General features: G+C 39.4%; 1 protein-coding gene across 1 annotated transcript; it reads left to right on the top strand.

Annotated features, from left to right (window-relative positions):
• Positions 1 to 709: 709 nt before the first annotated feature.
• On the top strand, positions 710 to 13,744 carry LOC117293432. Its single transcript, XM_033775761.1, has 3 exons — positions 710 to 916; positions 2,389 to 2,498; positions 10,888 to 13,744. The coding sequence occupies exon 3, from the start codon at positions 10,913 to 10,915 to the stop codon at positions 12,845 to 12,847; it is 1,935 nt and encodes a 644-aa protein (XP_033631652.1). The 5' UTR covers positions 710 to 916; positions 2,389 to 2,498; positions 10,888 to 10,912; the 3' UTR covers positions 12,848 to 13,744.
• The last annotated feature ends 958 nt before the right edge of the window (positions 13,745 to 14,702 follow it).

The following is a 14,702-nucleotide window of genomic DNA, read 5'->3' as shown; positions in this document are numbered from 1 at the left end:
TGAGCACTTTGTATTTATGTTTATATAATTATGTTTTTTTGTTATTTTTTTAGAGTCACTTTCCAGTCTTCCGTTTTTCTAAAGAATGTATTTAAAAGAACAAACAATAAAAAATATAATTGAACTTTACAACAATTGACTCAAATACTTCCATGTAGTTGTTGTATCATTTGCATTAATTGAGACCAGTCTTTTGTGCTGTACAATTGAACTGCAATCTAAATTGATATTGTATAAAGTATTGTACAAATACGGGATTTATTTGATCTCCGTCTATCCCTTCAGAATGCCCCGCCCCCTCCCCTCCCAAGAAATAAATTACCCCCACAAAATCACATCAAGCACTCGGAGTGAAGTTTCTGCTTTGGTGAACATTGAGAAGCTTTTCAATGAGTCTTTATACCAGATCAACAAACTTCAAACTTGTATTTCAACAAAATAGTAAGTGTTTCAAACAAATTTACATGTTCTACGGGGAATTTGCGGGGAGGGGGCAAACAATCAACCAGTTATTAAATGTTCAACCAACCAAAGTATTCAATATTTGGGGTCAATATTTCAGACTGCACACGTTCAACAAACACAGTACGAAATGTCATTGAAATGACTTATTCATCGCGCACTTTTGCATTGGTCTCAGCCGGCCACCGTAGAATGCATTGCAACACTATACGTGTGGGGTTTTCCAGTTGTGAGAAATAGCTATCATTGCATTTCGCACGGGATGCCGATCAATACGTTGTATGTACTGTATACATTCACATCGGTGTCGAGTTGGCGAAGAGCTGCACTGCTTTTACGATTTGAACGTTGGTTAACGATCAGAATTCATCACTGTTACCGGCCATTACCACTTACGATTCATCAAAGAGGTTCAAATGTACGCAGTGAGCATTAGTCACATCTACAGCTTGAGGTAGGACTTTACTTGCACTGAGGGTCTATGTTGTCTTAATGAACATGACCATCTAAGACGTGTAACAACTGTCACGTTGGCTATGTGTGTATCCTGGTGTTATGGGTTTTCAGTTGGACAGGAAAACTGTCATCCATCCAACCTTCTTACAAAGACACTTGCACTCCATTGTGTGTTGAAATCTTAAAAGCTTTGGTTTTACGTTGCGAGAGACAGTCCGCCATTTACAGTGCTAATGCATGCACGACATTCGAGCGGCGTCATATGTTTTCAAAGCTTTCATGGTTGACATTTTATTGAATAACAGTAGTATACGGTGTGCAAAATAAATCAACAATCTCATTCAATTAATATTAAACAATATTAATTACATTTTTGTCCTAAGACATATGGCTACTAGATTATAATCCAGAGATATCACAAGGCACGACAGTAAAACACCCCAATCCCCCTTGAAACACAAAGACCTCATTACAATCGGTGTTCCCGTATTTCAGACCAGCATTTTTTTGTTTCAGGAGATAAGAAACGAATCTGTTATGTTTTCTCTTTAATGTAGACATATTATTTGCTACGTTTGTCAGAATTTATTACAGTCTGCAGTTAATAAAAAATACAAAAAGTCATTTTCACTTAAAATACTTTAATTTCCCCCCATATTGGCACGCCTTAGAATCCCAAGATGATAATTTTGTTTTGAACTTTCGAGGTTGGATGATGTTTCTTTGACTCATTTGATTGTGGGCATAATAATGCATTAGTGATAATATGTACCAAAATATCATCATTTTATAAATGTTTGAGCATAACCTACCACAGGAAACTTTATTCTTGCCATGTTTAAGCCTGATAAAAATACAGACCGTGAGTAAACAGCAGAGCTTCTGTCACCGGTGGAGCTTGCACAGTCTTGCGGTAAACGGGAATCAAATTTGGAGTTCGAAAACATTTGAGGGTCGATAACATAATATGACCCTACGATGATTGTACATGATTCATTTCTCACAAACCAGTATTTTGGATTGCATGTACACGCTTTTGTATTGAAACTCGATCTGTCTTTTTTAGGAAACACTAACATTATGACATCCCCTTAAAAGTCTTAATTCATTCATTCATTCTTTTTTGTCACATCAAGTTCCACGAACTTTATACAGCTGTTCCTTGCCCTTTGAACAAACACATCAGCCATTGATGTGAGGAAAACTACATATGTAGCACACACTATCGCAATGGTTGAAAGAGGTGCACTTTTAATGCAATATGAACCTTTGTAACCATCGACCCATGACGAACACCATATGTGGTTAGGGTATGTGGGGTTTTCCCAGTTGTGAGAAACTACTACTATAACGCATACCTCATGGCCGTGTGATTTAAGCCCAAACCATGCGGAAGTACAACATTTTGTTGGTTGGCGAAGGAGGTGCACTGTTTTTGTAATGTAAACTTTTACGTTGTTTATCGCACAGAATCCATTACTGTTTCCGACAATCTTCCACTTCCCATTCATCAAAGAGGTTCAAGTGTACGCAGTGAGCATTAGTCACATCTACAGCATCAGTCACATCTACAGCTTGAGGTAGGACTTACTTGCACTTGGCTATGGTGTCTTAAAACCATTGGACACTTTCGGTAAACAGTGTTGTCCAAAGGCCCACACTTCGTGTATCAAAACTTATGTATAGGATAATGCCCCAGGTGCACGCCATTCGTGGGTACGAATGGCCCGAGGGCGAAGCCCGAGGGTCATTCCTACCCACGAATGGCGCGTTCACCGGCCGAGGGCATTATGCGACTTAACCCACACCTGTGACGTCATGCTATTGTTAAAATCGCTCCATTATTTTGCACGAATGGCGCGATATTTTAAAAATTGTTAAAGGCAATTGTTTGTGTGTGTTACGTAGGGCCAAAGCCTTTTCACCAGTGAACACCACTGGTGGTGCGTGAACATGGTACATGGACGAAGACCAAGGAAATACGCTCGTTCCATAGACAGTGGCGTTATGGATTGGGAGCTAAAGTGGCAGCAGAATTTTTTTTTCCCCTGACTCAAGGTAAATTTAGTGAAGTGATAGAATGTGACTATGACACGGATGATGTTGTAGCCGACTTGCTCGGTCTACAAAAAACCCAATGGTTAAGATAAAAGAAGTGACCTACCGTACAGGCCTGTAGTTTAAGATATTTCTGACATAACTTGACAAAATTAACAAATTTAAGCTAACTTAATGATCAACAATTTCAGTTAAATTCCCGCTATTTTATAATGATATTGGAAGAAGTATCTTTGCAGATTTAATTTTGAGGGAGTTTACCACTACCATGTTTGTGTATGACAAATTAAGCATTTTGAATTAATTTAAAAAAGTACTGGTTAAAACGAAGTTGATTTATCTGACTTTAAGACCTGCTGAAATGGCTGTTGTAGTTAACTAACATTTGTTTTACATCACAGCTGAATAATAATTTAACAATGTATCTGTTACCTTGTGGAAAGTTTGTACGATCATTTTGTAATACATGCGTAGCTCTAATCTCTGTTCAAAACAATATTATGGCCTATGGCGTCATTGACGTCTTTTACTTTATTCCTTGACTTTATTATGACAGTTTCACCCGTTTGCATAATGGGTGAATAGTTGTACCCATCGCGCCATTCGTGCAAAATAATGGAGCGATTTAACAATAGTATGACGTCACAGTTGTGGGTTAAATATGAAATAACAAACCTGTGAAAATTTGGGCTCAATCAGTCATCGGAGTGGGGAGAATATAACGGGAAACCCACCCTTGTTTCCGCACGTTTGGCCGTGTCATGACATGTGTTTAAAATAAATCCGTAAATCTCGATATCTGGAATTGACATCGAGAATTGATACTGTTTTAATGTTTTCTCAAAAAAGTAAAGCATTTTATGGAATCATTTTTCAATAGAAGTCTTTCACCATTACCTTCTGTAAACCCTGAAATTAATTTATAAATCTGTGAACTTTTATTTTGTTTTTGTTTCGAAAGTGTCCAATGGCTTTAATGAACATGACCATAATGTACGTTATGTGTGTAACAGTACATGAATCAGTTCACACAAACCAGTGTACATTAAATCTAAACTGTACACGCTTAATTAGTTTCAATGAATCCTGATCTGACAAATTGTTTGAAAGCTATAAGAAACAAGGTTTGGCGATGTTTTCGAAAGTTGTGTTTTTTAGGATCAACACAGGTAATATCCTATAGAAGGCTACACAGGCCTCGATAACGAGAACGAACACGAGACAGTCTCTACCCGCAACCCGTGCGTTAATAAGCTTATTTGCCGGGTTTTATCTGCGGGGGTTTGTGTGGTTTTTCATACTAATTGGGGACTGTTGCTGACATTCATAACGGGAAAATTTGCCGTGTTTTTGTGACTTGCTTTCTTTCTTTTTGAAGCAATTTTTTACGTACATTTTTTTTTTTTTTTTTTTTAAATTTGAGTTGCACCGATTTGTTCATACATAACGACATATATGCTCTTCGTTTCAATTTACTGGTACATTATTTTGGTAGAGACTTTTCAGAAAAGGCCGAACGTGACCGAATTCCAGAAGCCCTTTTGACAAATTATACACTCACCCAGAGGTCACGCACGAAAAACGATGAATAATTGGAATGTAAAAAGAAACGAAATTTAGTGACCTGCGGGTAGACTGAAGAGTGTTAATAATGCACGCCCTCGATTGGTTGAGAGCGTGGGCGTATTCTGAGTGCAGCAATTCAACCAATAGAATGCGTTCTCTTTGCGTTGTTATCGTTTTCGTTATCGCTGCAGTGTGACTCGGCCTTTAATACGTAAATTACACCATGCTTGTAGGGCAATGATTACACTATGTGGTCCAGGGGTGCGTTCCACTCGCGCAAACGACTCGCAACTGTTCGCGCAAACGTTTTTTTGTCTTTTGAACGATTGGTGCGTATACGCAATGTCAACATGGCGGCGCCCTGAAATGAAGATGGCGCGCACTATACGTATTTTTTTTTTACTTTGTTTTTGCTGCAATAGTCCTCTTTTTTACATCATTACATCAACTAATTAACTTTGTTATTCCAAATCTGCATTATCATCCACCGAAAATACAATGTAATTATGTTTGTGACTAAGAAATAATACCGTATGCTTGTCCGCCATTTTAAAAACCACTCGCCAACACCTCCGAAGTATGTTCGCCTAAAGTTGCCAACGTTCGCCAACGGTGGCAGGGAACAACTCGTTCCACTTGAAATTGTTGGCGAACGTGCGCAACTGTTGGCAACGTTTGCGCGAGTGGAACGCACCACAGACTTCGTTCACTGTCACACGAAATATGTTCAAGCTGGCTCACATATAGTAGCGGCAAAAGACAAAGACGGAAGGTGATCGCGAACGTGAAAGTCCCCAAACGTTGGCGGCAAAGCGACAGCAAAAGGGGGAAACTCGACGGAGCCCGGCAACAAGAAACGAGGTCAGACGGCTTGCAGCTGATTGGTGGGCGTTAAGAAAAGGCGGCTGACGGTGGGTTGCCGGTGACGATGACGTAACTCAAAGCCTTTAGACGTGTGTGTATGGGTCGTATAAATAGTCAATTTTGACGCGACTGATTTTTGCGGCCGTCTTCGGTAAATTCAAAATTGTAATTCGCAGCTTAACGTAGCTTGCCGTACCCCCTTATATAAATAGTGTGAGCCAGCCATTATGTACGTTCTCTATGGCATTACTTTCTCAAAGGGTTTCCCCCTCGGAGTGCCCTAAAACAATTCTGCCGAAACAACGTGCAAATAAAACCATTGCTCCCCCGGTCATGGCCTTGGTGCATCTTCTAAAAAACATTTACATAGACTTTTAAAATTAGCCACTGGAGTACCCTTTGCAAAATGGAAATGGCCTTGCTAAACTTTGCGATTGCCGGCTGGACATTGGTGATATTCTTGGTTTAAAGTATAAAAGGGAACAATTAAGAACCTTATTGGTCAAACTCTAATCATGTCCATCATACAAAATACCACGATCAGTCGTGTTAGTCCATTGTTCAAAAATCCTGGTCGTGGTCACTTATTTTCGAGTATACGAACTAACCTGTCTGACGTCACACTTCGAGAACACTTGTGGAGGGGGGTGGTGGTGTAATTTGTTATAGACGTAGAATAAGCAAACACACCACACCGTGGTTTCGAGATACTCAAGTTTATTGAAACTGAAAATAGTGAGCGGTGCACAGCAACGACAATGGAGGCAACAATAACTAGACATTAAGTGTTTGTGAACAAACACGAAGCTGTTCCTTGTTGTTTTGCTTGGATTATGTGCTTCATTGCCCGAGGAATATATAACTGAAAAAAGGGTTTCAAAAAAGTTGTGTAGCTCTTGTTATAAGGTTTTACTTCCCGGCTAACCCGTAAGTAAAGGTCAACATGGGCCCACAGCTACCAAAGATTAATCTGCAATGCCAAGGAGTCTATAAAATCGGTTGTGTAGATCTTGATATATAGTCCCACTTCCGGTTGACCCAGAAGTAGAGGTCAACTTGGGGTCACAGTTTTCCAAAGCTAATTTTATTGCCTAAGAGTCTGCAACTGAAAATTGAACATTAGCTTTGTACTTTTTTAGATATGGGTTCACTTCCGGTTGACCCGGAAGTAAAGGTCAACATGGGGTCAAAGTTGTTTCAAACTAATCTTGAATGCCCAAGGAGTCTATAACTGAACCAAAATTGTTAATCTGTTGTATAGTTCTTGAGATATGGGCCCACTTCCGGTTGACCTGGAAGTAGGGGTCAACTTGAGGTTACGGTTTTTTAAAGTTAATATTTTATGCCTGAGGAGTTTATAACTGAAAATACTTTGAAAATCTGCTGTATAGTTCTTGAGATATGGTGACACTTCCGGTTGACGCGGAAGTAGAGGTCAACTTGAGGTCACAGTTTTTTCAAGTTAATCTCCAACCCCCAAGGAGTCTTTAAACCAAACAGTTGAAAAGTCGGCCGTGAAGTTCTTGAGATATGATGCTGCAAAGATTTCCTAATTAATATGCATATGAGGGTCACTGGTGGTTAATTAATAAATAATTTTAATATGTTTTATGATAGGAATTAAGCTAAACATCCTAAAGCTTCCATTTGATATTATTTTACGTGTTTAAAAACACATAATTAATTTGTAGGATACTCCTTTATTTTCCTACTCCTGCCGATAGGGGGCGCTCTTATTAGACATTTAAATTGCACGATTTCTGCACCGTAATGTCTATATCTGACTCTGTATTTGCATGTGTACGTCGCAGAGACCAAAACCGTCACAAAATGTCAAGCTATAATTTCCCCTATAGAACACGGCCCAGTTTTATGGCTCTGTCTGCTTCAACCAAACTCTGCCCATTTATTATACAACCACCATTCTCCGCTTACTGTGCAGACGCTGAAATATCTGTACAATTAGTTCAAAGCAAAGATTACATATGATAAGTTTCCCAGCGCACAAGCAAAAATATCCCTGCTAAGCTGTGAAATATGCTTTAAGTAAGCGATAATATCCGCGCTTCTGATGTGTCAATTCTTTGCTTATGCAGTGAAGCAGAGTCAAATTGGACCAGTTTCACAAGATTTCCCCTCATGTACTAACAATTTTTTTTGACTTTACATGTTTGAAGTGTAGGCCTTACCAAACCTACTAACAGGGCAAAATTACATGGTTCTCATGACCACCAAAGTCTGCGCTTACGATCACCATTTTCCGCTTTACTGTGATGTGCAAGCTTGGAAAATAATGTGCGAACTTGGAAGCACACAAACAAATGAAATCCCTGCTATAAGCAGTCTACTTCGCTTGACGTAAGCGCAGAATTCAATGCTTCTGCAGAGCACTGAATCTTTTTCATTAAGCAAGTTCCCATCATGACTCGACTAGTCGAACCTCAAACCTAACTACGACACTTGACGAGATAAAATACAGATTCTCAAAATTTGTGCCGCTATGTGCCGCAAAGGCAATATTAATTATGTTGCGAATGGGTGACTAGTGAATTTTACTACTCGACTAGTCGCACCTCAAACCTAACTATGACACTTGTCGAGATAAAGTACAGATTCTCAAGATTTGTGCCACTTTGCCGCAAGGGCAATATTAATTATGTTGCGAATAGTAGTAAGCAACACGACTGGTTCACCAAACAGGTAGTCGGGACAAATTTTGTAGTCGATGTGTGGACACGATTATAACTGAATAGAGATAAAAACAGTAGTCGCGACTCAAATTATAATTTGTAGTCGCGGCTTTAACACTAAAGCACACTAGTCGCCCCTGCCTACTTTTGTCACAAGTAAAGCACGGTTTTTCCTGCGAATGCAAATCAAATTTTTTAGTCACTGTTTTCGCAGTGAAAGTTTCGTAGGAGTTGAGCACAATTAGTCAACTGTAGCAAATTGTTTGATGCCAATTGTGAAGTGAAGAACACATTCCCTGCACATTCTTTCCTTTAAAAGCCATTGGCCCAGGACCAAACTACATAATAGCTTTTTAAACACAAAAAGCAGCTTAACCATGCCTCATGTTCAAGTTGTGAATCCAGGTGTTCTGCTCAATTTCTGCAATTTTGTAAAGCAAAATGTTTGCCTGTTTATTATAAGCAGCTCTATAAAACTGAGCCACTCAACCACCAGAGAAACGTCAGCATAATAAAATCTCTGCTTTTGTATTCCTGTCAAAGAGTTTTTGTTTGTCATGGTCTAATTTCCGAACGTAACGCGAAATACTGGAATTAGTTTAGGCAAATGGTCACCGGCGCGAACAAGGTGACTTTACCCGTAAATAACTCGAAATCCCGGGCGGTCTATTTTCGTCGTCCACGCTCGTCGGCTGAAATGAACCCGGTCCACGACGCACCATGCTCAGGCTTGTCAAATTTTGGGAACAAGTTTAGACTTGTGCTAGTCGGTTAGTCGGTAAGAAATCTATGTATATTGAACCAAAAAACGCAATAACACCGGTCGAAAATGGTATAAGGACTTGGTCAAGTTAACAGTTTTACAATTTTGACTATTCAAATCAAGTTTGCCGTACCGATGATCTTTGAAAAAACTTCCCCGGAAATACAGGTTTTTTAAAATAATTACACTGTTTCTATAAGTTCTGATGCTTTTAAAATGACCATCAATAAAATATATCTTAATCTAAAGCAATTTTGGGAAGTGTACAACATGTAACTTAATTTTAATCAAATAAATTATGTTTTGGAAAGCTGGGTTTGTTTACACTTCAGGAGCCACTGTGTTTGTGCACAGACACAAAACGTGCATTACATGACGTCATGGTGGACCTGACTAGTGTATAACAGGACCTGACTAGTGTATAGCTGAACAAAGTTTCAGGATCAGCGGTCTAATTTTTGAGATATGGTGTTAACAAGGTTTGCTAATTAAATATTCACAAGCTTAATTAAGGCTTATTAATTAACAATGTTTACATTTTTTATGATAAGAATTAAGCTTATGTTCTAAGCTTCAATTTGGTATAATAAACTCACTCTTTCGTATTATGGTTTAGGAGATTAGGCTGCCGCAAAAACGTGTACAAACACTATGGGATTTAGGGAGAAACAAAGAATAATAATAATAATAATAAAAATAATAAAAATCTCGACGAAAACAATACCTGTTCCGACGGACAGTCGGAACAGCTAATAAGTACATGATATTACAATACTTGACCGTAAGCCCTAATAAATCTTAGAAAACATAACTAGACAGGGTCTGGGTGCATGAATGATTATAAGACCAATTATTTAGCCCAGCAGCCTATTAGTTTACTTTACTCTCTGTGTTACCTTAGAATTGACAGAAATAGTAAAGGAGTCCTTCAAATTACCAGTTTACAATCACCAATTTATCACAGTGAAATAAAAGCAATGATGGTGAATCAATCACTTGTTATCACAATGGCATGTTCTCTAATTTATTAAATATTATGGAGAAATCAACCAATTTATTAAAACCTATTTATTTACTTTGTCAGCAGATTTGTCCAACAAAAATAGCACTGACAGCTCTGTTTTACCAAACGAAAATTACCAAGATAAGATAAAAAGCATTTAAAGTACATGTACTGTATTTTCCTACCATAAAGAAACACATACAATACATGCAATTTATACCGAGAGTCTTTTATCCTATGACCCATGCACATTACGTTATGTTTACGCTCATAGAACACGAGAGGGCCTACTATCATTATTTTCATGACTTACAGAAAACATTATTACAAAAACAGCGATTTTACCTAGTTTTAGCCCCTATTTCACATGTCACTAACTCAGAAAATGCCAGAGTCCCTTATGTCTGGGACCATTTATTGTTAGTAAAAGAACATTTGATAAAAGTACAAAATAATCTTACCTGAAAATAGTGAGCGGTGCACAGCAACGACAAGGGAAGCAACGTGGGAGCGAGTGACACTATAAACGCTGTCAACCCTTGAGGGCGCTGGTCACCGCTACCGCTTGCCATCGCTAAACTCCGCTCAATATTATGACGCACCTGACTTGGTCCCACACACTGATCTCCATTATACTGATCAGTACTCGAGGCTCGTGCATAACCCCATATACCAGCACATTTGACCCCTCATTCATTTCACATGGAGATTCACAGTCAACGCACACGTACATATACACATTACATAATGAATAAAACAACGGCGTACATACACTATGCACACTCTGTATGCAGACGATCGGAAGTGTAAGCTGACATCTCCTCGGACCAATCATAACACATTCACATCCAATGCTATCGTGACATTGTAATCAATGGGTTTATAAAACCAATGCCTGTCTTTATCCTAGGAGGCCAGTATACTGTTACGAATCAGTTATTGTGCTGCCACCAAGCGTCTAAAAGTCTCCATTATTGTTCACTCCCTGATTGTAAAACGAACACGTCCTTGTTTTATTTCATCAGGTTACAGGAGCCAATTCTCATCAAGATGGCTGAAGCTGCTTTACACACCGAGACCACTTGCAAGATTAGACATGTACACATCGAATGCCCAATCTGCCTGAGTCGGTTCACCGATCCGAAAATCCTAGACTGTCTTCACAGCTTCTGCTTAAAATGTCTTCAGGAACTTACAGACAAACAGGATCCGAAGACGGATATTATTATTTGCCCAATGTGTAAAAAGAAAACATCAATCCCAGATGGGGGATTGTCGGGTCTTCTTAGCTGCTTTTTCTTGAGCTCGCTTGTTGATGACGTCATTAATCTTGAAGGTCCGAAGGAGGACATTAACCCTCCTGTCTTGGCTTGCGAACAATGCGACGAAGGTCTTGAAGCCGTCTCACGGTGTGTCGACTGTGATGCGAACTATTGCAAGACATGTCTGGAACACCACGCAAGGCTAAAAGCTATCAGTCATCATCAAATCGTTAATGCTATCGGTTCGTCACATGTGCGACCCAAAGACAAGGACAAAACTGAAACACAAACGTGCCGGAAACACACTGACCAGGAACTGTGTTTCTATTGCGACACGTGTGAATTACTTGTGTGTCTCAAATGTGCGGTGTTCGATCACCGAGCGTCCAACCACAATCTCTCTGAAATCAATGATTCCATTCGATCTTATCGTCTAGCTGTTGATGAAGCCTTGCAGAAGTTTGATGAATGTCGCAAGCAATTCCAAAAAGTGGACGACTCTATCAAACACTCACAGCGTAGATTACAGCTCATGGTCGACCAGGCTCTTCGAGATATTGTGGCTAAGGAGGAAGAGGAAATCACTAAGATAAGAAATGCATCTCGCCACCTTCAAGAAAGAGTCACACAAATCGGTCAAGAAAGAGGTAAGGGATTTGAGAGCATACAGAGCAGCAATCACGATAAGATTAGCCGTGCAGAGCAGATCGTAGCTTCAGTCAATGACTTGATGCAACATGCTGATAACTTTGAGCTGCTGGACCTCAAGCCAAAAGTTATGCACAACTTAGACTTCCACAAAGAGCTTCAGTTTCAAACAGTGCAGCATAGCAAGTCATTCATCGGGTTCAAAGGTCATAATATCGTCACTGATGCAGATCTCGGTGAAATACTAGAGGAAGAGAAGTGGGAGGTTAAGACAGAGTTTGGTAAAAAAGGGAAAGGTGAGGGGGAGTTCAAGCGTGCAAGGGACGTTGCTTGTTTTAGCAATGGTGACATTGTCGTTACTGATACAGCGAGGCGGCTATTATCCACATTTACATCAAAGGGTAGTTACAAATCTTCAGGTGGTCAAAGTGGAACAGAGGACGGTAAACTAATACAACCTTTTGGTGTTACCGTGACCTCTGATGACCTGCTCCTGGTTACTGATGGACAGGATGTAAAGGTTTATGATAGAGAACTGAGATACATTCGTCAGTTCCGACCCTCACAGAATCAAGTTGAGGGGCAGTCAAAGAGTCTACTTCGTGGTATTTCTGTGGACAATAAAGATCGGATTGCAGTGGCTGACTGTAAGAGAAAGGTCATATCTCTGCATAATATGGATGGATCCATCATTTCCACAATACATCATGATGATATAAGTAGCGACTGCTTTCTATCTATAAGAAGCAAGGAGCGTCTGGTATTCACACACTTCGGCAAGATGAATCTAGTTTGTGTGGATTTCTTTGGAAACGAGGTGTTCAATATCAGCACCTCCATTAACGGCAAATCTGTCAAACCTTATGGTGTGTGCTGCGACGATGCTGGAGACATTTTTTTGTCTGTTTATTGCGGTGGCTGGGGAATCAATGAGATACATCATTACGAAGCATCAGGTGAGCACATCGGCTGTGTAGCTCGTGGCTTGTACGCACCTCTAGACATGACGTTTACTCCTACCGGTGACCTCATCGTGGCTGATCGTCACTCGGTCAAGGTCTTGCATCGTCTGTGAATGTCGATGACGTCATGGTCGAAAATGATACAATAATGTCAAATGTGGATGACAATTGGAAATTAACAACATCCAATAATAATAGTGACTAACCAAAACCAAGGCATTCTCATCAAGAATATTAAAAGATAATCATCCTCGGCTCAAGCATGAATCACTGAACAATGCCACAGTTTTGTTATGCGCTTGTGTACATTTTATGGAATGGGCGCAATATAAATGAATAAATTATTATTTATTTAATTAATATGAATAATCTGTCATTCCAACAAATCCACGGTGAACTACTATTCTAAACGTACCAATAACCTTATTATAAAATGTTTGATTTTCGCTTTACTTTGAGTCACTTATGATTTTATCTCTGCTGGGCTGGTTTACCAAACTTAAAGGTGGTATGATGTAAAATCATAACAATAGACCGATTGCACTACAGACGTCACGTGACCTGAGATAGGTATTACATATCAACAAACACGGCGTACTGCGTATCAACGTGCGTTAAAAAGACATGATTATTGTTGCATTTGTTTGTTTAATTGAGGTTTTTCTTTCTCGAAATCACTGAATAAAATTCTGGAGTTTGTACCATGAGACCTTACCGGTGGCTGAACAATGCCAGTTGTAATGGTTACACAGCCCACCAATATAGGAAATTCTACGAGAGTGTTCACATAATGTCATGTGTTTGTGCACGGAAAGTGTTGTTTACATTGCCCTCATTGTAATGATTTTGCTGCCAATATTTAATGGCCAATATTTAAAAAACACAATCTCCTGAAGAAGCTGCAAATTCCTTTATTTTCACCTTCAAATTATATACTTAGAAGGGGTAGCTGTCAGCTAGAGTCGGACAACTTCGCGGTCTCCCTTGGCACAGCCCGACTTCACGCCGTGCACAACGCAAAATTCACGGCGCGTGAGCTCGCTCAAACCTCGGTAATTAACGTAGTCTAACCATACTCTCAAAAGAAACTTTTGTAGAAGAAAACTGGATTTATCAAACAGCGTTTATTTAAATAAATGTCACAACATTCAACTAAAACAGGGCTTCGTTTTTTAGTAAACGCTGTTAGTTAACGAATACAGCCGATTATGGTCCATCGGTACGAGTCTTCCCATGTCTTGTGTAACTGTGTTTTTCTATACCCCAGGTCTATGATCACATGTAAACAATGTTAGCGCAATCGGTCTATTATTATGAGGTACATCACAGCCAGAGACCGGTCAGAGGAAACTCCAAGTTTCATGTTCAGTTCCATCCAGCTAGGCAAACGTGGTTTTAAGACTACATGTTCTTGCATAAGCAGCCACATAGATTACAAAGAAGGTAGAGCTATGCGTAGTGGTTAATGATTAGCAGCTCTCATGTAACATGTAAATACCGTACTATGAGAAAAATGTAGAGCTATGCGTAGTGGTTTATGATTAGCAGCTCTCATGTAACATGTAAATACCGTACTATGAGAAGAATATAGAGCTATGCGTAGTGGTTAATGATTAGCAGCTCTCATGTAACATGTAAATACCGTACTATGAGAAGAATGTAGAGCTATGCGTAGTGGTTAACGATTAGCAGCTCTCATGTAACATGTAAATACCGTACTATGAGAAGAATGTAGAGCTATGCGTAGTGGTTAATGATTAGCAGCTCTCATGTAACATGTAAATACCGTACTATGAGAAGAATGTAGAGCTATGTGCAGTGGTTAATGATTAGCAGCTCTCATGTAACATGTAAATACCGTACTATGAGAAGAGTGTAGAGCTATGCGTAGTGGTTAATGATTAGCAGCTCTCATGTAACGTGTAAATACCGTACTATGAGAAGAATGTAGAGCTATGCGTAGTGGTA

Source organism: Asterias rubens, chromosome 8 (genome assembly GCF_902459465.1).
Source record: "Asterias rubens chromosome 8, eAstRub1.3, whole genome shotgun sequence".
Taxonomy (NCBI): Eukaryota; Metazoa; Echinodermata; class Asteroidea; order Forcipulatida; family Asteriidae; genus Asterias; species Asterias rubens.
This window is presented reverse-complemented; position numbering and strand designations above follow the sequence as displayed.